We start from the raw sequence: 26,155 nt of genomic DNA on the forward strand, positions 1-26,155 counted from the left end.
GATTGGCCCGCGCGGCTGTCAATCGTTCACGGGGCGGAGCTAAAGGGCGTGGCCCCCTCCTGTCATTGCTATTGGGGGGGGATGGGGACCCCCCAAAATCCCAAAGAATTCCCCAAAATTCCCCCAAATCCTCCCAGGATCCCAGAGGGACATCGATGCGCGCCCCGAGCCCCCTGAGAGCCCCAAATTCCTCTGAAACCCCCCAAAACCCCCCCCAAAGGCCCCCAGAACACCCCGGAACCCCAAAATCCCCAAAATTTCCTCCCAGACCCCCCTAGACCCTCCCAGATCCCCAAAATTCTCCTATTGGACCCCTCAGATCCCCAAAATTTCCCCCAAAATCCCGTCATGGATCCCCCCCAAATCCCCAAAATTCTCTCCCAGATCCATACCAGATTCTCCCAGACCCCCAAAATTCCCCCTAAATTCCCTCACAGACCCCCCCAGACCCCAAAAATCTCCCCATAGACCCACCCAGACCCCAAAAATCTCCCCATAGACCCACCCAGACTCCAAAAATTCTCCCAAAACTCCCCCAAATCCTTTAAATCCCCCCAAAATCCCCTCATGGACCCCCCAGACCCTCCAAATTCCCCGAAAAATTCCCTCCCAGACCCCCCCAAACCCCCAAAATTCCCTCCCACCCCCCACCCCAGACCCTCCCAGATCCCCAAAATTCTCGTCTTGGACCCCCCAAAATCCCCTCATGTACCCCGCTGACTCCCCAAATTTCCCCCAAAATCTCCCCGTAGACAACCCCAGAGCCCCCAAATTCACTCACAGACCCTCCTAGATCCCCAAAATACCCCCAAAATCCCCTCATGGATCCCCCCAGACCCCCAAAATCCATTCATATCCCCCTCCACCCCCCAAATTTTCCCCAAAATCCCCTTACAGATGCCTCAGAACTCCCCAAAACCCCAAAATCCCCCAACATCCCACCTGTACTCCCCCAAACCCCCTAAATCTGCTGCAAATTCCCCCAAAACCCCTCCTAAGCCCCAAAAATTCCCCCCAAAATCCCCCAAATCCCTCCTAAATCTCCCCAAATCCCCCCAAATCTGCTCAAAATGTCCCCCCAAAACCCCCAGTTTCCCCCTAAAATCCCTCCAGAGCTGCTCAAAATCCCCCAAAATTCCCCAAAACCCAAAAATTCCCCCAAATTCTGCTCAAAATTCTAACTTCCCCAGAATACCCCGAAACATCCCCAAAAATCCCCCAAATCTGCTGAAAATCCCCCCAAAATTCTCCCCAAATTCCCCAAACCCCCCACCCCCCATAACCGCCCAAAAAACCTCCCAAATCTTCACAAAATCCCCCCCAGATTCTCCCAAATCCCCCAAATTCCGCCGCCCCTCCCCGGCGGTCGCGGCCCCTTTAAGGGGGGGGGGAGGGGCGCGGTTTCCATGGTAACGGCTGGGCTGCGATGGGGGAGGGGAACGGCCCCGCCCGGCCCGGGAAAAACCGAGAATTTGGGAAAAAACGGGAATTTGGGGGAAAACAACCGGGAATTCGGGGAAAACCGGGAACTTGGGGGAAAATTGGGCAAAAAAAATCGGGAATTTGGGAAAAAATCGGGAATTTGTAAAAAAATCGGGAATTTGGGGAAAAAAATCGGGAATTTGGGGAGGGGGGAAATGGGGGGAAAAGCCAGGAATTTGGGAAAATAGCGAAAACCGGGAATTTGGGACAAAATAGGAAAAAATGGGATTTTGGGAAAAATGGAGGAAATGGGAAAAAAGCGGGAATTCGGGAAAAAATGGGGAAAAATAAGGAATTTGGGGGAAAACGGAGGAAAAATAGGGGAAAGTGGGGAATTGGAAGAAAATGAGGGGAAATGGGGATTAAAAATGGAGAGTAAAGCGGGAATTTGGGGAAAAAATCGGGAATTTGGGGAAAACGGGGGAAAAATAAGGAATTTGGGGGAAAACGGAGGAAAAATAGGGGAAAGTGGAGAATTGGAAGAAAATGAGGGGAAATGGGGATTAAAAATGGAGAGTAAAGCGGGGATTTGGGGAAAAAATCGGGAATTTGGGGAAAACGGGGGAAAAATGGGAATATGTGGAAAAATGGGGAGAAAAATGGGGAGAAAACCGGGAATTGGGGAAAAAATGGGAGGAAACGGGAATTTGGGGATAAATGGGGAAAATGGGATTTTGGGAAAATGAGGGAAAACAGGAAGTTTTGGAAAAAAATGGGGAAAATGGGGGCAAAACCAGGAATTTGGGGGAAAAAATTGAGGGAAAATGGGAAAAAAATGGGAATTTGGAGAAAGATGGAAAAACCCGGGAATTTTGGAATAAAATGGGGGGAAAATGGGGGAAACCGGGAATTTGGGGGGAAAAAAAACCGGGGAAAAACTGGGAATTTGGAAAAATGGGGGGAAAACATGAATTAGGGCACTATTGGGGGGAAAATGGGATTTTGGGAAAAAATGGGGGGGAAAGTTTGGAAAAAAACCGAGAATTTGGGGGAAAATGGGAATTTGGGAAAAATGTTGGGGGGAAAACATGAATTAGGGCAATATTGGAGGGAAAATGGGATTTTGGGAAAAAATGGGGGGGAAAGTTTGGAGAAAAACCGAGAATTTGGGAAAAATGTTGGGGGGAAAAAGGGAATTTGGGAAAAAATGGGGGGAAATTGGGATTTTGGGAAAAATGGGGAAAATGGGATTTTTAGGAAAAATCAGAAAACGGGAATTCGGGAAAAATAGGGGGAAATCAGTGAATTTGGGGAAAAAATGGTGGGGAAATGGGGGGAAATGGAGAAAAATGGGAATTCGGGAAAAAATGGGGCAAAATTTTGGAAAAAACTGCGAAAATGGAGGAAAAATGAAGGAAATGGGGAAAAAATGAGAGAAAATGGGAAAAATATGGGAAAAAATATGGGAAAAATATTGGAAAATGGGAAAAATGATCCCGGTAATTTTGGGGGTGTCCCGGAGCCCAAATTCCCTCCAGACACCCCCAAAAATCCCAGAACCCCCAAACCCAGACCAAACCCAGCCGGATTTCGGGGTGAAATCTCCTTTATTGAGGAGGGGGCACCACCCCCAAATCTGGTTCCATTTTTGGGGCGCTCCCCTGGGTTTTTGAGGGGCTCCCCGTGGTTTTTGGGGTCCCCTCTTTGTTTCTGGGGTCCCAGTGCCCCTCATAGACCTGCTGGAAGAGCCCCCAGACCCAAACCCAGCTCCATTTTGGGGTTCAAACCCATTTTATTGGGGAGGGGTCTCCACACCCGAATCCAGTTCTGGTTTTGGGGTCCTCCCCCTCCCCCTGTTCCTGGGGTCCCAGTGCCCCTCGTAGAGCTGCTGGAAGAGCCCCAAGACCCAAACCCAAACCCAGGCCGATTCTGGGGTGAAATCTCCTTTATTGGGGTGGTGTCTCCATCCCCAGTCCCGATTCCATTTTTGGGGGGCCCTGGGTATTCTAGAGGTGCTCTGAGGATTTTGGGGTCCCCTTTCTGTTTTTGGGGTGCTCTGGGGTCCCCTCCCTTTTCCTGGGGTCGCAGTAGCCCTCGTAGACCTGCTGGAAGAGCCCCCAGACCCAAATCAAATCCAGCCAAATTTTGGGGTAAAACCCCTTTTATTGGGGCGGGGGCTCCTCCCCCAAATCTGGTTCCATTTTTGGGGTGCTCCCCGTGGTTTTTGGGGTCCCCTCCCTAGTTTTGGGGTCCCAATACCCCTCATAGAGCTGCTGGAAGAGGCCCCAGACCCAAACCCAAACCCAGCACAATTTTGGGGTGAAATCTCCTTTATTGGGGCGGGGGCTCCACCCCTGAATCTGGTTCCATTTCTGGGGTGCTCCCCGTGGTTTTTGGGGTCTCCTCCCTGTTTTTGGGGTCCCAGTAGCCCTCGTAGACCTGCTGGAAGAGCTCCCTGCAGCGCACGCGGCCCCCCAGGCGGGCGCAGGCCAGGAACAGCCCCCCCAGTTTGCGGTGCAGGGCATAGCTGGGCTCGGGGGGGGGCCCCAGGCGCCCCCGCAGCATCTGGGGGAGCAGCCGCCCCACCCCCTGCGCCGTGCCCTGCGCCCCGAAATCGAAGGGCTGGGGACCCCAGAAGGGCTCCCCCAGCAGCAGCACGGCCTGGACGTGCAGCGAGCGCAGAGCCTGGGGGGAGAGAACTGGGGGTGAGCTAGGGGGGAACTGGGGTGAGAGACCCAAAATTGGGGTGAGAGACCCAAACTTGGGGTGAGAGACCCAAAGTTGGGGAGAGAGACCCCGAAGTTGGGGTGAGAGCCCCCAAAATTGAGGGGAGAGACCATGAGACTGGGGTGAGAGACCCTAAGACTGAGGTGAGGGACCCCAAAGTTGGGGTGAGAGACCCCAAAATTGGGGTGAGAGACCCCAAAACTGCGGTGAGAGACCCCAAAGTTGGGGTTTCGGACACTGAAATTGGGGGAGAAGGAATTGGGGGAGGAATTGTCCGGGAGGAATTGGAGGAACCCTCAAATTCGGGTTTGGGACCCTGAAATTGGGGGAATAGGAACTGGGGGCGTCCCGAAACCAGGGTGGGAGACCCCAAAGTTGGGGTTTAGCACCCTGAAATTCAAGGGAGGAATTGGGGAGGAACCTGAAATTGGACAGAACCCAAAATTGGGGGGGAACCCCGGAATTGGGGTTTGGGACCCTGAAATTGGGGGGGCAGGAATTGTGGGGAAGCCAAAATTGGGGGGCAGGAATTGGGGTGAGGGGAAAACTGAAACTGGGGTGAGACCCTGAAATTGGGGTTTGGGACCCAGAAATTGGGGGAGCAGGAACTGGGGGGTGACTCGAAATCTCGAAATTGGGAGGGCAGGAATTGGGGGAACCTGAAATTGGGGGGGGCAGGAATTGGGATTTGGGACCTTGAAACTGGGGGGGACCCAAAATTGGGGTGAGAAACCCCAAAATTTAGGTGAGGGGAAAAGGGAAATTGGGGGACCCCAAAATTGGGGGGGAAGGAATTGGGGTGGACCCAAAATTGGGGGGGCAGTAATTTGGGGGGAAGGAACTGGGGGGGGACTCAAAATTGGGGGGCTGGAATTGGGGTGAGAAACCCCAAAATTGGGGTTTGGAACCTGAAATTGGGGAACAGGAACTGGGGGGACCCAAAACTGAGGGCCGGGGGAAAAACTGGGGTGAGAAATTAGGATGAGAACCACAAAAATTGGGGTTTGGGACCCCAAAATTTGGGGTGCAGGGGCAGAATTTGGGGTTTGGGACCAAATTTTGGGGTGCAGGGCAGAATTTGGGATTTGGTACCCCAATTTTGGGGTGCAGGGCCGAATTTGGGGTTTGGGACCTAATTTTGGGGTTCAGGGGCAGAATTTGGAGTTTGTGATACCAATTTTGGGGTTCAGGGGCACAATTTGGGCTCTGCCCTCACCGGGGACTCGAAGCCCGTCAGGAATTTCAGCTCCTCCGATCTCCGCAGGATTTTCTCCTTGTCCCGCTCGGCCGCCGCCCTGATCACCTGCAACGGCCCCAAAATCCTCAGTTCTTACCCCAAAAAATTCCTGCTCTTATTCCCAAAATTCCACCCAGCCCAAAATCCTCGAAATCCCCAAAAAAAACCACCCCAAAAACCTCAAAATCCCTGGAAAAATCCACCCAGAAATGCCCCAAAAATGGCAAAAATCACCCCAAAAACCTCACTCAGATAAAGAGGTCAGAGCCCAGCATGGACCTGGAAAATCCCAAAAACTCCAAATTCACAAAAAATCCCAACAAATCCACCCCAAAATCCTCGAAATCCCCCAAAAAATCCACTCCAAAACCCCCAACATTCCAAAAAAATCCACCCAGAAATGCCCCAAAAACTGCAAAAATTTACCCAAAATTGGCTAAAATCAGCCCAAAAGCCCCATCTGGAAAAAGGGGTCGGAGCCCAACAGGGACCTGGGAACCCCAGAAAAACCAAAATTCACAAAAAAATCCCAAATTCCAAAAAAATCCCAAAAATCCAACCCGAAATCTCCCCAAAAATCCACCCAGGAATACCCCAAAAATTGCAAAAATCATTCCAAAAATTCCACCCAGAAAAAGGGGTCAGAGCCCAGCAGGGACCTGGGAAATCCCCAAAAAAACAAATTTCTAAAAAAATTCCCCAATCACAAAAAATTCATCCCAAAAAACCTCAAAATCCGCATTCCTGCCTCCCAATTTCTGCATTTTTTATACAAATTTCTTTTTTCCTGTTTCTTTTCCAGCAAAATCTGCTCAAGAATCGCCCAAAATGTTCTCTCAGAATTCAACAAAAATTCCGCAAAATTTCAGAAAAATCCAAAATCCTCAAATCTCAAATCTCCTCAAATTTTCTCAAAATTCCTCAAATCCCCCCAAAAATTACCAAAAACCCGCAAATCTCCCAAAATCCTTCAAAATCTCCCAAAAGTCCCAAGAAATCCCAAGATATCCCCAAAAATCCCCTTCAAATCCCTGAAATCCAAAAATTCCCCCAAAGCCCCAAAAATCCACCTAAAATCCCTTGAAATCTTCCCCAAATTAAAAAAAAAAAATCCCCAAATCCCCCATTATCCCTCAAATCCCACAAAATACCCCCAAAATCCACAAAAATCCAACAAAATAAATTTTGTTTTCCCCAAAACACTAAAAACTCACCTAAAATCCCAAAAACTCCACAAAAATTGCCCCCAAATCCCCACAAAAAATCCCCCCAAATTCCCCAAATTCCCATTTTTCCCCATTTTCCCTCTCTCACCTCGATGTACAGGTCGGTGAATTCCCGCTCGAATTCCCGGCACGCCCCGAAATCCAACAGCGTCACCTGGGGGAGCCAAAAACCCCAAATCCCCAATATCCCCAAAAATCCAAACAAATCCCCGAATTGGGGGGTGGGGTGGGGAGGGGGGTTGGGGTCTCCCATCAAATCCCACAAAAATTTGCCCCAAATTCCACAAAATCCTCTCAAAATCCCAACAGAAAAAGAACAAAATTCTATCAAAAATATAGAATAAATCCCCTCAAAGATCCCCCACAAATCCCCAAAAATCCCTCAAATAAAAATCCCAAACAAAAATTCCCAAAATCCAGAATTTGGAGAATTCCAGGAATCACCAAAAATCCCCCAAAAAATCCCCCAAAATCTACATAAAAATCTCCCCAAAAATCCCAAAATCTCCCAAAAAATCCCCCAAAAATCCCCCAGAAATGCTCAAAATTTCCCCAAAATCCCAAACAAAAATCCCCAAAATCTACAAAAATACCCCCCAAAATCTACATTAAAATACTCAAAAATTCCCCCAAAATCCCCCCAAAAATCCCCCAAAATATCCCCCCCCCCCCCCAAATCCCCAAAATCTCCCCAAAAATCCCAAACAAAAATCCCCAAAATCCCCAAAAATCTACATAAAAATCCTCAAAAATCCCCCCAAAATTTTTGGGATTTCTGGGGGAAATTTTGGGGATTTTTGTTTGGGATTTTTGGAGATTTTGGGGGATTTGGGGGTGGGGGGGGGAAATTTTTGGGGATTTTTGGGGATTCCTGGAATTCTCCAAATTCTGAATTTCTTGGGATGGTTATGATTTTGGGGATATTTTTGGGATGTTTTTTGGCTCTCCCTGTGTTTGTTTTGGGCTCATTCAGGAACTTGGCCCAGTTGGAGTCAGTGCAGGGAGCCCAAAATCTCCCCAAAATCTGCCTCAAATCCCATTAAACCCCCATTAAAATCCCAGAAAAATCCAATTAAAATTCCATAAAAATCCCACAACAATCCCATTAAAATCCCATCCAAATTCCATTAAAATCCCATAAAAATCCCATTAAAATCCTATTTAAAAATCCCATTAAAAAACCCCAATAAAAATCCTATTAAAATTTCATTAAAATCCCTTTAAAATACCAATAACATCCTATAAAAATCCCATTAACATCCCATAAAAATCCTAGTAAATCCCCTTAAATCCCACTAAAATCCCCCCAGATTTTCCCTGGATTTCCCCAAATTTGAGATTTTGTGATTTTTGGGATATTTTTGGGATATTTTGGGATATTTTGTGATAATTTTGGGATATTTCTGGGATTTTTTTGGGGATATTTTGTGATATTTTTGGGATATTTTGGGATTTTTTGGGAGATTTTTGGGATGTTTATGGGACATTTCTGCGATGTTTTTTTGATAGTTCAGGGATATTTTTGTGATATATTTGGGATGTTTTTGGGATATTTTAGGATGTTTTTGGGATATTTTTGGGGATATTTTTGGGTGTTTTTGTGATGATGTTTCTGGGATGTTTTTGGGGTTCTGACCGTGTTGCTCTCCGGCTCGTACAGGAAGTTGGCCCAGTTGGGATCTGTCTGCATGAAGCGGAACTGGAACAGCTCCAGCAGGCAGAGCCGCAGCAGCTCCGAGCAGATCTGGGGAGAGAGGGGGAAATTGGGGGGGCTGGGACCCCAAAAACACCCAGAGCACAGAAACAGCCCCAAAGCACAAAACCCTCACCTGGAACCCCAAACATCCACACCTGAAACCCAAAAAATCCACAACTGGAATCCAAAAAATCCACACCTGGAACCCCAAAAATCCACATCTGGAATCCCAAAAGCCACACCTGGAACCCCAAAAGTCCACACCTGGAACCCCAAAAGCCACACCTGGAACCCCAAACATCCATCCCTGAAACCCCAAAAATTCATCCCCAAATTCCTGCCCCAAACCCCAAAAATCCACTCCTAACCCCCAAATTTCCATCCCCAAAACCCCAAATTCCCCCCAAACCCCAAATTCCATGCCCAAAACTCAACCAAATTTCAGTTACCCCCCCCAGTTTTGAGATTCCGCACCTCCCCCAATTTCGGCGCCCATCCCCCCCAATTTTAGGTTGCCCCCCCATATTTTGCCCTCTCATATTTTGGGGTCCCCTACGATTTCAGGATCCCCCCCATATTTTGGTTCCCCCCCACATTCCGGGATCCCCCCCAACACTTTGTGTCCCCCCCCATATTTTGTGTCCCCTTCCCCATATTTTGGGTGTCCCCCCCTCTATTTTGTGTCCGCCTCCCATATTTTTGGGTTCCCCCCCCCAATTTTGGGGTCCCCCCCACATTTTGTGTTCCCCCCCCAATTTTGGGGTTCCCCCCCCATATTTTGTGTCCCCCCCCTTCATTCCGGGGTCCCTCCCCCACATTCGGGGTCCCCCCGCCCCCACCTGGTCGCGCCGCTCCTGTCCAAGCCGGCGGCAGCGCTCCAGCGCCGCGCCCCGCCCCCACTCCGTGCACAGCACGCGGCGCGAGCTGAGCTGGGGCAGCACCCGCGGCACCCGGAAAAAGGGGTCACCCCCCAGCAGCGACCTGGGCACCCCAAAAACAACAGATCACAAAAAAATCCCCAAAAATCCACCGCAAAATCATCGAACTCCCCTAAAAAATCAACCAGAAAACCCCAAACATGGCAAAAATTACCCCAAAATCGGCAAAAATGACCTCAAAAAACGCACCCAGAAAAAGGGGTCACCCCTCAGCAGCGACCTGGGCACCCCAAAAAAACCAAACTCACAAAAAAATCCCCAAAAATCCACCCCAAAATCATCGAAATCCCCGGGAAAATCCACCCAGGAATGACCCAAAAACGTCAAAAATGGCAAAAAATCCAACCAAAAATGGCAAAAATGACCCCAAAAATAGCACCTGGAAAAAGGGGTCACCCCCCAGCAGCGACCTGGGGGCACCCCAAAAACACACATCACAAAAAATCCCCAAAAATCCACCTCAAAATGCACCCCTGAAACCCCAAAACCTCCTCAAAACCCCCTAAAATCCCCCCAAAACACCCCCTAAAACCATCCCCAAAATCCCCAAAAATACCCCTAAAACCCCAAAAACTCCCCCAAAACACCCCCTAAAACCATCCCCAAAATCCCCAAAAATCCCCCTAAAACCCCCAAAAACTCCCTAAAAACCCCAAAATCCATCCCTGAACCCCAAATTCCATCCCAAAAACCCCAAATCCGTCTGAAAAACTCTAAAACAGCCCCTAAAACCATCCCAAAAATGCCCTAAAGCCCCCCAAACCTGCCCTGAAAGGGCCCTAAAAACCCCTAAAAAAAACCCCAAAATCCCCTCAAAACCCCAAATCCCACCCCAAAATCATTCCCCAAAACCTCCAATCCTATCCCAAAAACCCTTAAAAAAATCCCCAAAATCCCCAAATCCCCCAAAAGCCCAAAATCCCCTAAAAACTTGTAAAATCCTCCCTAAAAACATCCCCAAAAATGCCCTAAACCCCCCTAAAACCCCAAAACCGCCCCAAAATCTCCCAAAAAATCCTGAAAATCCCCTAAATACCCCAAATCCATCCCTGAAACCCCAAAATCCACCCCCAAAACCCTCTGAAAACCCCTAAAACCATCCCCAAAAAATCCCCCTAAAATCTCCAAACCTCCCCCAAAACCGCCCCAAAGAAACCCCCAAGGACTCAAAAAAAAACCCTAAAATCCGAAGAAAACCCCAAATCCCCCATGAACCCCAAATTTCACCCCTGAACCCCCAAATTCCACCCCAAATCCCAAACTTAAACCCCAAAATCCATCCCCAAACCCCCAGATTTCCATCCCCAAACTCTTAAAACCATTCCAAAAATGCCCTAAAACTCCCGTCAAACCCCCCAAAATGGCTGCAAAAAAACCCCCAAAACCCCAAAAATCCCTGAAAAAAACCCAAAATCCCCCCAAATCCCCTAAAAACGCCTAAAATCCCCCCTAAAACTATCCCAAAAATGCTGTCAAACCTCCCTAAAACCCCCCAAACCACCCCCAAAAGCACCCCAAAACACCCCAGAACTCCCCCAAAACCCCCAAAAACTACCTAATAACCCAAAATCCACTCCTGAAACCCCAAATTCCAACCCTGAAACCCCAATATTTCCCCAGAACCCCAAAACCCATCCCCAAAACCCCAAATACCCTCCGAGAACCCCTAAAACCATCCAAACATGCCCCAAAATCCCCCAAACCTCCCCCAAAACAGCCCCAAAAATCCCCCAAACCCCCCAAAAATCCCCAAATCCCCTTAAATTCCCCCAAATCCCCCAAAAGGCTCAAAATCCCGTGAAAACTTCTAAAATCCTCTCTTAAAACATCCCCAAAAATGCCCTAAAACCCCACAAAAACACCCAAAATCCCCAAATCCCCTTAAATTCCCCCAAATCCCCCAAAAGCCTCAAAATCCCGTGAAAACTTCTAAAATCCTCCCTTAAAACATCCCCAAAAATGCCCTAAAACCCCAAAACTGCCCCAATCCCCTAAAATCCCCCAAATCCCCTAAAAACACCAAAATCCGTCCCTGAAAACCCAAATTTCATCCCTGAACCCCCCAAATCCATCCCCAAAATCCCAAATTTCATCCCCCAAACTCCAAAATCCAGCCCTGAAACCCCAAAATCCACCCATGAACCCCCAAATCTCAAACCTAAACCCCAAATTCCATCTCTGAAACCCCAAAACCCACCCCAAAATTTACCCCCCAAACCCAAAATCTCCCCCAAAACCCCCTAAAAACATCCCCAAAATGCCCTAAAACCCCAAAAAACCCCTAAAACTGCCCACAAAATCCCAAAGAACCCCAAAATCCATCCCTGATACCCCAACTTTTCCCCAAACCCCCAAATTTAATTCTCCAAACTCCGAAATCCACCTGAAACCCCAAAATCCACCCATGAACCCCCAAATCCCACCCCAAAACCCCAAATTCCATCTCTGAAACCCCAAATCCCACCCTAAAATCCACCCCTGAAACCCCAAAATCCACACCTGATACCCCAAATTCCACCCCTAATCCCAAACCTCAATCCCAAATTGCATCTCTGAAACCCTAAATCCCACCCCAAAATCCACCCCCAGAACACCAAATCTCCCCCAAAACCCTGAAAACCCCTCAAAAAACCCCTTCAGACCATCCCAAAAATGCCCTAAACCCACCCCAAAACCGCCCCAAAACCACCCCAAAAATTCCCCCAAAATCCCCCCAAATCCCGCATTCCCGCACCGGAAGCGCCGCGCGCTCGCCGCCTCCCGCCCGTAGTCACACTCGAGCTCGAGCTCGCGCTGCAGCGCGCGCAGCGACGGGACCGCGAACAGCCCTGGAACGGGCGGGAAACCGGGAATTCGGGACAATTTTAATTATAAATAAATAAATTCGGGGAAAACTATAAAAATAACCGAACCGCGAACAGCCGGAACGGGCGGGAAACCGGAAATTGAGGAATTGGGGGGAAATTGTAACTATAAACCGGGAATTCGGGAAAAATTATAATTCCCGGGAATTGGGGAAAATGGTAAAAAATTATAAACCGGGAATTGGGGAAAAATTATAATTATAACCCGGGAATTGGGGAAAATGGTAAAAAATTATAATTATAAACCGGGAATTCGGGGAAAATGGTAAAAAACTATAAACCGGGAACTGGGGAAAAATACAAAAATAACCGAACCGCGAACAGCCCTGGATGGGCGGGAACCGGGAATTGGGGAAAATGGGGAAAAATTATAATTATGAACAGGGAATTGGGGAAAAATGGTAAAAAAATATAAACCGGGAATTGGGGAAATTATATAAAAAATTATAATTACCGGGAATTGGGAAAATGGTAAAAAATTACAAACCGGGAATTGGGGAAAAATTATAATTATAACCCAGGAATTTGGGAAAATGGTAAAAAATTATAATTATAAACCAGGAACTGGGAAAATTATAAAAAATTATAATTACCGGGAATTGGGGAAAGGATAAAAAATTATAATTACCGGGAATTTGGGAAATTAAATAATAACCAGGATTTTGGGGGGAAAGGGGGAATTTGGGAAAAATTAAAAACCGGGAATTTGGGGGGAAAACCCGGGATTTTTGGGGAAAATAATAAAAATAACTGTGGCAATTGAGGAGAAAAACCAGGAATTTGGGAAAAAAATAATCTGGAGTTTGGGTGAAAAATAGGATTTTGGGAAAAAGAAATAATAACCAGAATTTGGGAAAATTAATAATAAAATAATTAAAGTAATTAAAATTAATTAAAATTAATAAAAAATAAGAAAATTAATAACTGAGGGGATTTGGGGGAAAAACTGGGAGTTGGGGAAATTAATAATCGGAAATTCGGGAAAATTAATAAAAATAACTGGGGAGGATTGGGGGAAATAATATTTACCGGGATTTTGGGAAAATCAATAACTCGGATTTGGGGGGAAAAAAACAGGATTTGGGGAAAAATTAAAAACCAGGAATTTGGGGGAACTTACGGGGATTTTGGGAAAAATAAAAATAAAACTGAGGGGACTGGGGGGAAAAAACAGGATTTTGGGAAAAGAATAACTGGGATTTTGGGGAAAAAACCCGGGATTTTAGGAAAATTAAACATCAGGAATGGGGAGAAAACATAGGATTTTGGGAAAAACAAAAACCGGGAATTTTGGAAAAATTAATAACCAGGATTTGGGAAAACCATCGGGACTGGGGGGAGGCGGGGGGGAGGGAACTAGGATTTTGGGGGGAAAAAATGGAATTTTGGGTAAAAGAAACGGGAATTTGGGAAAAATAACCAGAACCTGGGGAAGAAAAATGAGATTTGGGGGGAGAAAACGGGATTTTGGGGAAAACGGGGAACAAACAGATCTTGGGGAAAAACTGGGATTTTGGGGAAAATGGGATTGGGGGAAAAATGGGGATTTGGGGATTTTGGTTGTTTTGGGCTATTTTGGGCTGATTTCAATTGTTTTTAGGTGATTTAGGGCAGATTTTGAGTGATTTCCGGGTGTTTTGGGTTCATTTTGGATGATTTTGCGTTATTTTGGACTTTTAAGGGTGTTTTGGGGTATTTTGGGTTGTTTTGAGTTCACTTTGGGGTGATTTCAGGTGATTTTTGTTTTGGGATGATTTTGGATAATTTCGGGTGGTTTTGACTCATTTTGGGTTCATTTTCTGGTGTTTTGGGGTGATTTTGGGGTATTTTGAGGTGACTTGGGGTGATTTCAGGGGGTTTTGGGGTATTTAGGGATGATTTTGGGGTGGTTTTGAGGTGATTTTGGGTGTTTTTGGGTGTCCAGTGACCTTTGGGCAGCCCGGGGCTGAGGTTCAGCGGGGTCATTTTGGAGTGATTTTGGGCATTTATGGAGTGTTTTTTGGGTGATTTTGGGGTATTTTGGGTTGATTTTGGCGTATTTTGGGATGTTTTGGGGTATTTTGGGGGTGATTTTGTGTTGATTTTTAGTTGCTTTGGGCAATTTTGGGGTGATTTTAGGTTAATTTTTTTGTGGTTTTGGGGTATTTTGGGTGATTTTGGGTTGTTTTGAGATGATTTCGGGTGTTTTTTGGGTGTTTTTGGGTGACCTTTGGGCAGCCCGGGGCTGAGGCTCAGCAGGGTCATTTTGGGCGTTTATGGAGTAGTTTTTGCGTGATTTTGGGGTATTTTGGGTTGTTTTTGGTGGATTTTGGGTTGTTTTGGGGTGTTTTTGGGTTAATTTGGGTGTTTTGGGGGTATTTTCAGTTGTTTTTGGGGTGATTTTGGGTGGTTTTGGGTGACCTTTGGGCAGCCCGGGGCTGAGGCTCAGCAGGGTCATTTTGGGCGTTTATGGAGTAGTTTTTGCGTGATTTTGGGGTATTTTGGGTTGTTTTTGGTGGATTTTGGGTTGTTTTGGGTTGTTTTTGGGTTATTTTGGGCTGTTTTGGGGGTATTTTCAGTTGTTTTTGGGGTGATTTTGGGTGTTTTTGGGTGACCTTTGGGCAGCCCGGGGCTGAGGCTCAGCAGCGTCAGGAGATTCTCAATGTCGCTGCCGATGCTGCGGGCGACGCCCGGGTACTGCAGGGACCCAAATGGAACCAAAATCACCACACAAATCCCCAAAATCCACCCCAATTCCCATCCAAATCCCCAAAATTCTGCCCCAATTCCCAAAATTCCAGCACAAATTCCCAAAATTCTGCCCCGATTCCCAATATTCCATCCCCGAATCTCCAAAATTCCTGCCCAAATTCCCATCCAAATCCCCAACCAAATCCCCAAAATTCCTGCCCAAATTCCAAAAATTCCAGCACAAATTCCCAAATTCTGCCCAAATTCCCAAAATTCCCACCCAAATCCCCAAAATTACCACCCAAAGTCCCCCCTGAACCCCGAATTCCCACCCAAATCCCCAAAATCGTACCCAAATTCCAAAATTTCCAACCAAATCCCCAAAATTCCCACCCAAATCCCCACCTGAACCCCAAATTCCAGCCCAAATTCCCAAAATTCCCACCCAAAGTCCCAAAATTCCCTCCCAAATTCCCAAAATTGCAGATGAAATTCCTAAAGTTCCAGCCCAAATTCCCAACATTCCCGCCCAAATTCCCACCCAAATTCCAAAATTTCTGCCCCAATTCTGAAAAATGCCACCCAAATCCCCAAAATTGCAGCCCAAATTCCAAAATTCCCTCTCAAATTCCCACAATTCCCACCCACATTCCCACAATTCCAGCCCAAATTTTGAAAAATTCCACCCACATTCCTAAAATTCCCATCCCAAACTCCCAAAATCTTTGCCCAAAATTCCGAAAATTCCCACCCAAATTCCAAAATTCCCACTGAAATTCCCAAAATTCTGACCCAAATTCCGAAATTTCAGCCCAAATTCCCCAATTTCCCAAATTCCTGTTTTTCCCCCAAATTCTCATTTTCCCCCTCAAATTCCTGGTTTTTCCCCCACATTCCCCAAATTCCCCTCCCTCCCCCAATTCACCCAATTTCCCAAATTTCGGGGGTTTTTTTCCAAAATTCCCATTCCCCCCACCAAGTTCCCATTCTTCCTCCCCAAATTCCTGTTTCTTTTCCCCCAAATTCCCAATCTTCCCACAAATTCCCATTTTCCCCCCCCTCATTCCCATATTTTCTTCCCCAAATCCCCACTTTCCCCCAAATTCCCATTTTCCCCCCAATTTCCCCCAATTTCCCAAATTCCTGGGGTTTTTTTTCCAAAATTCCCATTTTCCCCCCAAATTCCCAAATTTTCCCCCAAATTCCCAAATGATTCACAATTATTAATCACTATTAGTTATTAATTCTGATTTATAATTAAACAGTTATAATCATTATTTAATGTTATCATTATTTATTAACTATTAATTATTAATATCATTATCCCCAAATCCACGTTGTTGTTATGATGATAATGATTATTATTGTTATTATTAATATTACTATAATTATTACAATTATTACAATTATTATCATTATCATTATCATTATTTTTAGTATTATTACTATTATTACTATCATTATCATTATTATTACTATTATAATTTCTACTATTATTACTATTATTAATAGTATTATTACTATTATTGTTATAATCATTATCATCATTATTATTAGTATTATTACTATTATTAAGAATTTCACCACCTCGGTGCCGCCATTATACTATTATTATTATTATTATTATTATTATTATTATTATCATTATCATAGATTATTTCCCACCTGTACTTTCAGCGCCACCTCGGGGCTGTCGTTATTACTATTACTAATATTACTATTATTACTATTACTACTATTATTACCATTATAATTATTTTTATTATTATCACCATTAATGATTCCCCACCTGCACTTTGAGCGCCACCTCGTGGCCACCGTTATTATCATTACTATTATTATTATTATTATCATTATAATTATTAATGATTCTCCACCTGCACTTTGTGCGCCACCTCGTGGCCGTCGTTATTATAATTACTATTATCATTATCATTATTAATGATTCCCCACCTGCACTTTGACTGCCACCTCGCGGCCGTCGTTATTATCATTACTATCATTATCATTATCATTATCATTATCATTATCATTATCATTATCATTATTAATGATTCCCCACCTGCACTTTGAGCGCCACCTTGTGGCCGTCGTTATTATCATTACTATTATTATTATTATCAGTATCATTATTAATGATTCTCCACCTGCACTTTGAGCACCACCTCGCGGCCGTCGTTATTATTACTATTATTATAATTATTAATGATTCTCCACCTGCACTTTGAGCGCCACCTCGCGGCCGTCGTTATTATCATTACTATTATTATTATTATCATTATTAATGATTCCCCACCTGCACTTTGAGCGCCACCTCGCGGCCGTCGCGCAGCCGTGCCCGGTGCACCTGCCCCAGGGAGGCGGCAGCCACGGGAACCTCCTGGAACTCCTGGAGTTGCTGCTGCCAGCCTGGGCCCAGCTCCTGCTCCAGCACCGCCTGGGGATCCCAAAAATATCCAAAATTACCAAAGTATCCCGAAATCCCAAAAAATCCCAGCGAAAATCCCACAAAATATCATAGAATCACATTAAATCCTATAAAAATCTCATAAAATCCTGGAATTCCTGGAGCTGCTCCCACCAGCCCAGGCCCAGCTCCTGCTCCAGCACCGCCTGGGATCCCAAAAGTATCCCAAAATTACCAAAAAATCCCAGTGAAAATCCCATAAAATAACAGAAAATATCACAAAATCCCATCAAAATCCCATAAAATCCTGGAATTCCTGCAACTGTTCTCCAGCTCCTGCTCCAGCACCGCCTGGGGATTCCCAAAATATCCCAAATTACCAAAATATCCTGAAATCCCAAAAAATCCCAGCGAAAATCCCATAAAATATCATAAAATCACATTAAATCCTATAAAAATCGCATAAAATCCTGGAACTCCTGAAGCTGTTCCTGCCAGCCCGGGCCCAGCTCCGGCTCCAGCACCGCCTGGGATCCCAAAATATCCCAAATTACCAAAATAACCCGAAATCCCGAAAAAATCCCTGTGAATATCCTATAAAATATCATAAAATCACATTAAATCCCCTAAAACTCAAAAAAAATGCTGGAATTATAAATAAATTAAAAATAAGCCCAAATAAACTCCAACAAGTCCCAATAAACCCAAATAAATTTCAATAAATCAAATAAACCCAAATAAATCAAATAAACCCCATAAATCGCAATAAAACCAAAGTCCAATAAATCCCAATAAACCCCAATTAAATCCCAATAAAACTCAATAAAAATTCCAAATAAAACCCTATAAAAACCCAATAAACCTCAATAAACCCCAATAAAATCCCAATAAACCCCAATAAACCTCAATAAACCCCAATAAAACCCCAATAAACCCAAATAAACCCCAATAAACCCAAATAAACCTCAATAAACCCCAATAAAACCCCAACAAATCAAATACACCTCAATAAACCCCAATAAACCAAATAAAATCCTAATAAACCCCAGTAAACCCCAATGAACCCAAATAAAACCCAATAAACCCCAAGGAACCCCAAACAAACCCCAATAAAACCCCCAATCCTTGGGGTCTCACCCTGCTCTGCCAGCGGGGCATGGCCTCTGTGCTCTGCTGGAGCCAAACCCCAATGAACCCAAATAAAACCCAATAAACCCCAAGGAACCCCAAACAAACCCCAATAAAACCCCAAACAAACCCCAATAAAACCCCCAGTCTTTGAGGTCTCACCCTGCTCTGCCAGCCGGGCATGGGCTCTGCGCTCTGCCGGAGCTGCGCCAGGATCTGCTGCAGCTGCGGGGTCAGCACCGACGAGTCTGGTATGGGGTTATGGGGTTATGGTGTTTGTGGGGTTTGTGGGGTTTATGGGGTGGCAGAGCCCAAACCCCACCCTGCAGCTGCGGGGTCAGCACCGATGAGTCTGGTATGGGGTTATAGGGTTATGGTGTTTGTGGGGTTTGTGGGGTTTATGGGGTGGCAGAGCCCAAACCCCACCCTGCAGCTGCGGGGTCAGCACCGACGAATCGGCTCGGGGGTTATGGGGTTTGGGGGTCTCTCATCCCCAAATCCCATAAATGCCCAAAATCCCATAAATCCCATAAATAAATCACATAAATGTCATAAACCCCATCAATGCCCTAAATCCCATCAATCCCCAAAATCCATAAATCCCATAATCCCCCCAAGTCCCATCAATCCTCCAAATCCCATAAATAAATCCCATAAAGAAATCCCATCAATCCCCAAATCCCATAAATAAAATCCATAAACCCCATAAATCTCCCAAATCCATGAACCCCATAAACCCCATAAATCCCTCAAATTCCCCAAATTCCATAAATAAATCACGTAAATCTCACAAATCCCATCAATGTCCCAAATCCCATAAACCCCATCAATCCCCCAAATTCCATAAACCTGTAAATCCCATAAATCAATCCCCCAAATCCCATAAATAAATCCCATAATCAAATCCCCCAAATTGCATCCATCCCCCAAATCCCATAAATAAACCCCACTAATCCCATAAAGAAATCCCATCAGTCCCCCAAATCCCATAAATAGTTCCCATAAATCTCATAATCCCATAATCAAATCCCCCAAATCCCATCCATTCCCCAAACCCCATCCATCCCCCAAATCCCATAAACCCCACAAATCCCGCAAAGAAATCCCATAAAGAAATCCCATAAATCCCCCAAATCCTCCATAATCCTATAAATAAATCCCATCAATCCCCTAAATCTCATGAACTGCATAAACCCTAAAAATCCATAAATCCCATAAATCCCATCAATCCCCATAAATAAATCCCATAAACTCCATAAATCCCACAAAGCCCCAAGATTCAGCGCTGTTGATCCCACAGCATTTATGGGATTGATGGGATTTGGGATTTATGGGGTTTATGGGGTTTGGGGTTTATGGGATTTATTTATGAGGTTTATGGGATTTATTTATGGGGTTGATGGGGTTTGGGGGATTTATTTATGGGATTATGAGATTTATGGGATTTGGGATTTATGGGATTTAGGGTTTATGGGGTGTTTTTGGGATATTTTGGGGTTATTTTAAGATATTTTGGGATGGTTTTTGGGATATTTTGGGATATTTTGGGTCCCACCTGACATACTCAGGAGCTGGCCCAGTTTGGGATATTTTGGGATATTTTGGGGTGGTTTTGGGGATATTTTGGGATATTTTGGGGTGATTTTGGGATATTTTGGGTCCCACTTGCCATGCTGAGGAGCTGGCCCAGTTTGGGATATTTTGAGGTGGTTTTTGGGGTGATTTTGAGTATTTTTTGGGGTCCCACCTGCCATGTTGAGGAGCTGGCCCAGTTTGGGATGGTTTTGTGGTGGTTTTGGGGTGATTTTGGGATATTTTGGGGTGGTTTTTGGGGATATTTTGGGTCCCACCTGCCATGCTGATGAGCTGTCCCAGTTTGGGATATTTCGGGGTGGTTTTTGGGGTGATTTTGGGATATTTTGGGTCCCACCTGCCATGCTGAGGAGCTGGCCCAGTTTCAGCGCCGCCCCCCGCGCCCGGCTCAGCGTGGCCACCAAACGCTCGGCGGTGGCTTCCGACAGCAGGGGAGGGGAGCCTGGGGAGAGACCCCGAATTGGGGAGGGGAACCCCAAATTGAGGATGGGGACCCCAACACTGGGGGGAGAGACCCCAACACTGGGGATAGGGACCCCAAATTGGGGGGAGAGACCCCAAATTTGGGGAGAGAGACCCCAAAATTGCGGAGTGAGACCCCAGAAATAGGGGGAGAGACTCAAAAAATGGGGTAGAGACCCCAAATTGGGGATGGGGACCCCGAACTGGGGAGATACCCCAAATTGGGGGGAGAGACCCCAACATTGCAGATGGGGACCCAAAATTGGGGAGAGACCCCAAACTGGGGGGGAGACACCCCAAATTGGGGATGGGGACCCAAAATATAGGAGGGTGACCCCAGAATTTGGGATGGGGATCCCGAAATTGGGGCTGGGGAACCAAAAAATGGGGATGGGGATCCTGAAATTGGGGCTGGGGACCCAAAAAACGGGGATGGGGACCCCAAAAATGGGAATGGGGAGCCCGAAATTAGGGATGGGGACCCAAATTTGGGTATGGGGATGCTGGAATTTGGGATGGGGGTGAAATGAGATCCCAAAAATGGGTCTGGGGGAGGAAAATGGGGGATCAAGACCCCAAAAATGGGGTTGGGAGACCCCAAATTTGGTCTGGGGGATTTGGGGGGGGGGTCCCCAAATGGGTCAGGGGTCTCGGGGAGATTTGAGGGAATTTGGGGGATTTGGGGGGGCTTCCCCGATTGGGTCTGGGCTCTCAGGGGGATTAGTGGGTGGGATTTGGGGGGCCCCAAATTGGGTCTGGGGTCTCAGGGGGATATGGGGAGGATTTGGGGGGGTCTCCAATTGGGTCTGGGGTCTCAGGGGGATATGGGGGGGATTTGGGGGTCCCCAATTGGGTCTGGGGTCTCACACTCACCCGTACGCTGCTCCTGCCCCTGCAGCCGCTTCTGGGCAGCGCCGGCCAAAGCCCCCAGCCCCAATTCCAGCGCCAGCCCTGGGGGGGAACCCCAAAAACTGATCCCAGAGCCCCCAGACACAATTCCAACCTGAGACACCCCAGAGCCCCCAGCCCCAATTCCAAACTGAGACACCCCAGAGCCCCCAGCCCCAATTCCAACCTGAGACACCCCAGAGCCCTCAGCCCACATTCCAAACTCAGACACCTCAGAGCCCCCAGCCCCAATTCCAAACTGGGAACCTCCAGAGCCCCCAGCCCCAATTCCAACCAGAGACACCCCAGAGCCCCCAGCCCCAATTCCAGCGCCAGCCCTGGGGGGAACCCCAAAAACTGATCCCAGAGCCCCCAGACCCAATTCCAAACTGATACCCCAGAACCCCCAGCGCCAATTCTAAACTGGGAACCTCCAGAGCCCCAAGCCCCAATTCCAACCTGAGACACCCCAAAGCCCTCAGCCCACATTCCAAACTGAGACACCTCAGAGCCCCCAGCCCCAATTCCAAACTGAGACACCTCAGAGCCCCCAGCCCCAATTCCAAACTGGGAACCTCCAGAGCCCCAAGCCCCAATTCCAACCGGACACACCCCAGAGCCCCCAGCCCACATTCCAAACTCAGATACCTCAGAGCCCCCAGCCCCAATTCCAAACTGGGAACCTCCAGAGCCCCCAGCCCCAATTCCATCCGGAGACACCCCAGAGCCCCCAGCCCACATTCCAAACTCAGACACCTCAGAGCCCCCAGCCCCAATTCCAAACTGGGAACCTCCAGAGCCCCCAGCCCCAATTCCAACCGGAGACACCCCAGAGCCCCCAGACCCAATTCCAAACTGAGACACCCCAGAGCCCCCAGACCCAATTACAAACTGGGAACCCCAGAGCCCCCAGCCCCAATTCCAACCTGAGACACCTCAGAGCCCCCAGCCCCAATTCCAAACTGGGGAGGTGGGAGACACCAATGGGGGTCCCAAAATCCCAGTGCCCCCGTTTCCCATCCCAGTCAATCCCAGTCAACCCAGTTCATTCCTGTCCCCTCCCAGTCCCTCCAGTTCCCCCATTTCCCATTCCCAGTTGCTCCCAGTTTTCCCAGTCCCCCCCAATCCCAGCTCCTCCCAGTTCCCCACTCCCAGTCCCTCCCAGTCCGTCCCAGTTCCTCTCAGTCACTCCCAGTTTTCCCTTTTCCATTCCCAATCCATCCCAGTCCCCCCCAATCCCCTTCTAGTCCCTCCCAGTTCCCCCATTTCCCATTCCTAGTTCATTCCAGTCCCTTCCAGTTCCCTCATTTCCCATTCCCAGTCTCTCCCAGTTTCCCCATTTCCCAGTCCCCCATTTCCCATTCCCAGTCCCCCATTTTCCATTTCCAGTTCCCCCAGTCCCTCCCAGTTCCCCATTTCCCATTCCCAGTCCCCCATTTCCCATTTCCAGTTCCCCCAGTCCCTCCCAGTTCCCCCATTTCCCATTCCCAGTCTCTCCCAGTCCCTCTCAGTCCCCCCAGTACCTCCCATGGCCGCAGCCCGGCTGATCCGGCTCACGGGCACCGGGCGCTGCTGGCGCCGCCCACCAGCCTGGGGGAGGGGGGCAGAGTGAGGGACCCCGAAAATAAACACTGAGAACCCCAAAAACTGGGACACCCCAAAAACACCAAACCCCAAAATACCAGAACCCCAAAAACCACCAGGAACCCAAAAATAAACACCGGCAACCCCAAAAACTGGGACACCCCAAAAACACCAAACCCCAAAATACTGGAACCCCAAAAATACAGACAACGCCCCCAAAAATTGTGGGAACCCCAGAAATAATGGGAACCCCAGAAATACCAGAAACCCCAAAAATACAGGAAATCCCCCCCCCCCAAAAAAATACCGGGAACCCAAAAAACACCAGGAACCCCAAAAATACCAAACCTCCCCAAAAACACCGGGAACCCCAAAATAGCGGGAACCCTCAAAAAATACCGGAACCCCAAAAATATTTGGAACCCCAAAAAATTTTAGGAACTCCAAAAACCACCGGGAACCCCAAAAATAGCGGAACCGCAAAAATACTGGGAACCCAAAAAATACAGGGGACCCCAGAAAATAGCAGGAACCCCCAAAAATACCGGAAACCCCAAAAATAGTAGGAACCCCCCCAAAAAATACAGGGGACCCCAGAAAATAGCAGGAACCCCAGAAAATAGCAGGAACCCCAAAAATAGTGGGAATCCAAAAATAGAGGGAACCCCAAAAACACAGGGACCCCAAAATAATGAACTCCCAAAAAACCGAACCCCAAAAATAAATACTGGGACCCCAAAATAATGAAGCCCATAAATACTGGGAACCCCAAAATACCGAACCCCAAAATACTGGGAACCCCAAAAATGCCAAAACCCCAAAAATACAGGAACCCTCCCAAAAATAGCAGGAATCAAAAAAAAAAAAAAAAAAAAAAAATACCGGAACCTCAAATATCAGGACCTCCAAAAACACCGGGAACCCCCCAAAAATAGAGGGAACTCCCCAAAAATACTGGGAACCCCAAAATACCAGAACCCAAAATACCGAGCCCCAAAAATACCGGGACCCCAAAAATACCGGGAACCCTCATAAAGTACCGGAACCCTAAAAATATTGGGAACTCCCAAAAATATCAGGAACTCCAAAAAACCACCGGGAACCCCAAAAATACCAGAACCGCAAAAACACAGGAACCGAAAAAATACAGGGAACCCCAGAAAACAGCGGGAAGCCCAGAAAATACCAGGAACCCGCCAAAAATAACGGGAACCCCAAAAATAGCGGGAATCCAAAAATAGAGGGAAACCCAAAAACACAGGGATCCCAAAAACAAATACTGGGACCCCAAAATAATTAACCCCAAAAATACTGGGAACCCCAGAAATACTGAACCCCAAAATACCAGAACTCCAAAAACAGAGGGAACGCCGAAGATACCGGGAGACCCAAAAATAATGGGAACCCCAAAACCACCAAGAACCCCAAAAATACCGAACCCCAAAATACCAGGAGCCCCAAAAACACAGGGACCCCAAAAATAAATACCGGGAACCCCAAAAATAACAGGAACCCCAAAAACACAGGGATCCCAAAATAATGAACCCCCAAAAAACCGAACCCCAAAAATAAATACTGGGACTCCAAAATAATGAACCCCAAAAATACTGAACCCCAAAATACCAGAACTCCAAAAAACAGAGGGAACGCCAAAGATACTGGGAACCCCAAAAATAATGGGAACCCCAAAAACACCGGGAACCCCAAAATACCAAAGTCCAAAAATACTGAACCTCAAAATACCGGAACACCAAAAATAGAGGGAACGCCAAAAACACCCGGAACCCCAAAAATACCGAACCCCAAAAACACAGGGACCCCAAAAATAAACACCGGGAACCCCCAAAAATATCGGGAACCCCAAAAAAATACCGAGACCCCCAAAATACCGGGACCTCCAAAAACGGCCGGGACCCCCCCAAAAAAGGTACCGGGACCCCCCAAAAACAACCGAGACCCCCCAAAACCAGCCAGGACCCCCCCAAAAATACCGGTACCCCCCCAAATCTGAGAACCCTCCTAATACCGGGACCCCCCCCAAAAACCGGCCAGGACCCCCCAAAAACAGCCGAGAGGCCCCAAATTCCGGCCCCCCCAAAACTGCTGGGACTCCCCCCCTCAATACAAGGACCCCTGAAAAAATACTGGGACCCCCCCCAAAAAAATGCCGGGACCTCCCCCAGAAATACCGGGACCCCCTCCCGAACACCAGGGTCCCCCAAGAAGAGCCGGGACACCCCAAATATTGTGAGTCCCGCAAAAATCCGGACCCCCAAAAATATACCGGGACCCCCTAAATATTGGGAGTCCCTCAAATATCGGAACCCCCAAAAACAGTCGGGATCCCCCAAATACCGGGACCCCGCCCAAAAAATAGCGGGACCCCCCACAAATATCGGCCCCCCCCCCCCCAATACTGGGACCTCCCCCAATACCAGGACCCCCCAATACCGGAACCCCCCCAAACCCGGGACCCCCCAAACTCCAGGAACCCCCCCAAATATCGGGACCCCCCCAAACTTCAGGAGCCCTCCAAAAAAATACCGAGACCTCCTCCCCCCCAAACACCGGGACCCTCCAAAACATACCCGAACCCCCCAAATCACTGACCTGGTCCCAGGGGGGGTCTCGGTCGGTTTTTTGGGGGGGGTCCCGGGTGGGGTCAGGGCCGAGCCCCCTCAGGGGCCCCCCCGGGTGGAACCCCCGCAGGGACCCGCGGGAGAGCGCGCCGAACAGCATCAGGAATTTGGGGGGGCTGGGATTTGGGGGGATCTGAGGGTGCTGGAATTTAGGGAGGGATTGAAGGGGTCGGGAATTAATTTGGGGGGTCTGGAATGGGGTGGGGGTCGGGAATTGGGGGTTAAAATTAGGGGTAGGTCGGGAATTGGGGGGCTTGAATTTGGGGGTGGGAATTTTGGGGGGGGCTGGAATTTGGGGAGTTGGGAACTAGGGGGGAAAAATTGGGGATGTCGGGATTGGGGGTGGTCAGGAATTGGGGGGGGGGGGGGGGGGGGTCGGGGAATGCTACCGGGATTTTGGGGGGAATTTTAGGGGGATTTGGGAGGAGATTTTGGGAGGGCGTCTCGGAGACGGGTGGAGGGGTCACGAGAAGGGTCTTGAGGGGTTTTAGGGGTTTTGGGGGTCCCGAGGTCCCTTGGCCGCTCCGTTCCCGCGCTCCCCGCGTGCCCTTGCGCCGCTTCCGGGTTTGTAAGCCCCACCGCCGCAGGCCACGCCCACCCAGAGCCGGCAGCGCCCCCCTGGCGGATCCGGGGAAACCGCGGCGACCCCTTCCCAAAACGGGGGGGCTGGACCC

The 26,155-nt window shown here is 47.8% G+C and overlaps 1 protein-coding gene across 3 annotated transcripts; it reads right to left on the bottom strand.

The window, feature by feature from the left end:
- Positions 1 to 3,010: 3,010 nt before the first annotated feature.
- LOC130266115 (atypical kinase COQ8B, mitochondrial-like) lies at positions 3,011 to 26,073 on the bottom strand. Of its 3 annotated transcripts, XR_008842742.1 has the most exons (14): positions 25,453 to 26,050; positions 22,782 to 22,848; positions 21,244 to 21,321; positions 20,246 to 20,350; positions 18,478 to 18,563; positions 17,077 to 17,217; positions 14,705 to 14,786; positions 11,981 to 12,074; positions 9,148 to 9,289; positions 8,249 to 8,356; positions 6,701 to 6,766; positions 5,366 to 5,452; positions 3,525 to 4,107; positions 3,011 to 3,307 (listed from the first exon to the last, which is right to left on the bottom strand). XR_008842742.1 is itself a non-coding variant. In XM_056515443.1 (13 exons), exons 1-13 carry the CDS (start codon positions 25,579 to 25,581, stop codon positions 3,754 to 3,756), a joined length of 1,539 nt encoding a protein of 512 aa, XP_056371418.1. In that variant the 5' UTR covers positions 25,582 to 26,073; the 3' UTR covers positions 3,011 to 3,753. The 3 variants fall into 3 exon arrangements, 2 of the variants coding, with proteins under 2 accessions (XP_056371418.1, XP_056371419.1); XM_056515443.1 differs by having other exon boundaries at positions 3,011 to 4,107; positions 25,453 to 26,073; XM_056515444.1 differs by lacking the exons at positions 14,705 to 14,786; positions 18,478 to 18,563 and having other exon boundaries at positions 3,011 to 4,107.
- Positions 26,074 to 26,155: the final 82 nt, after the last annotated feature.

Source organism: Oenanthe melanoleuca, unplaced genomic scaffold, assembly GCF_029582105.1.
Source record: "Oenanthe melanoleuca isolate GR-GAL-2019-014 unplaced genomic scaffold, OMel1.0 S001, whole genome shotgun sequence".
NCBI lineage: Eukaryota > Metazoa > Chordata > Aves > Passeriformes > Muscicapidae > Oenanthe > Oenanthe melanoleuca.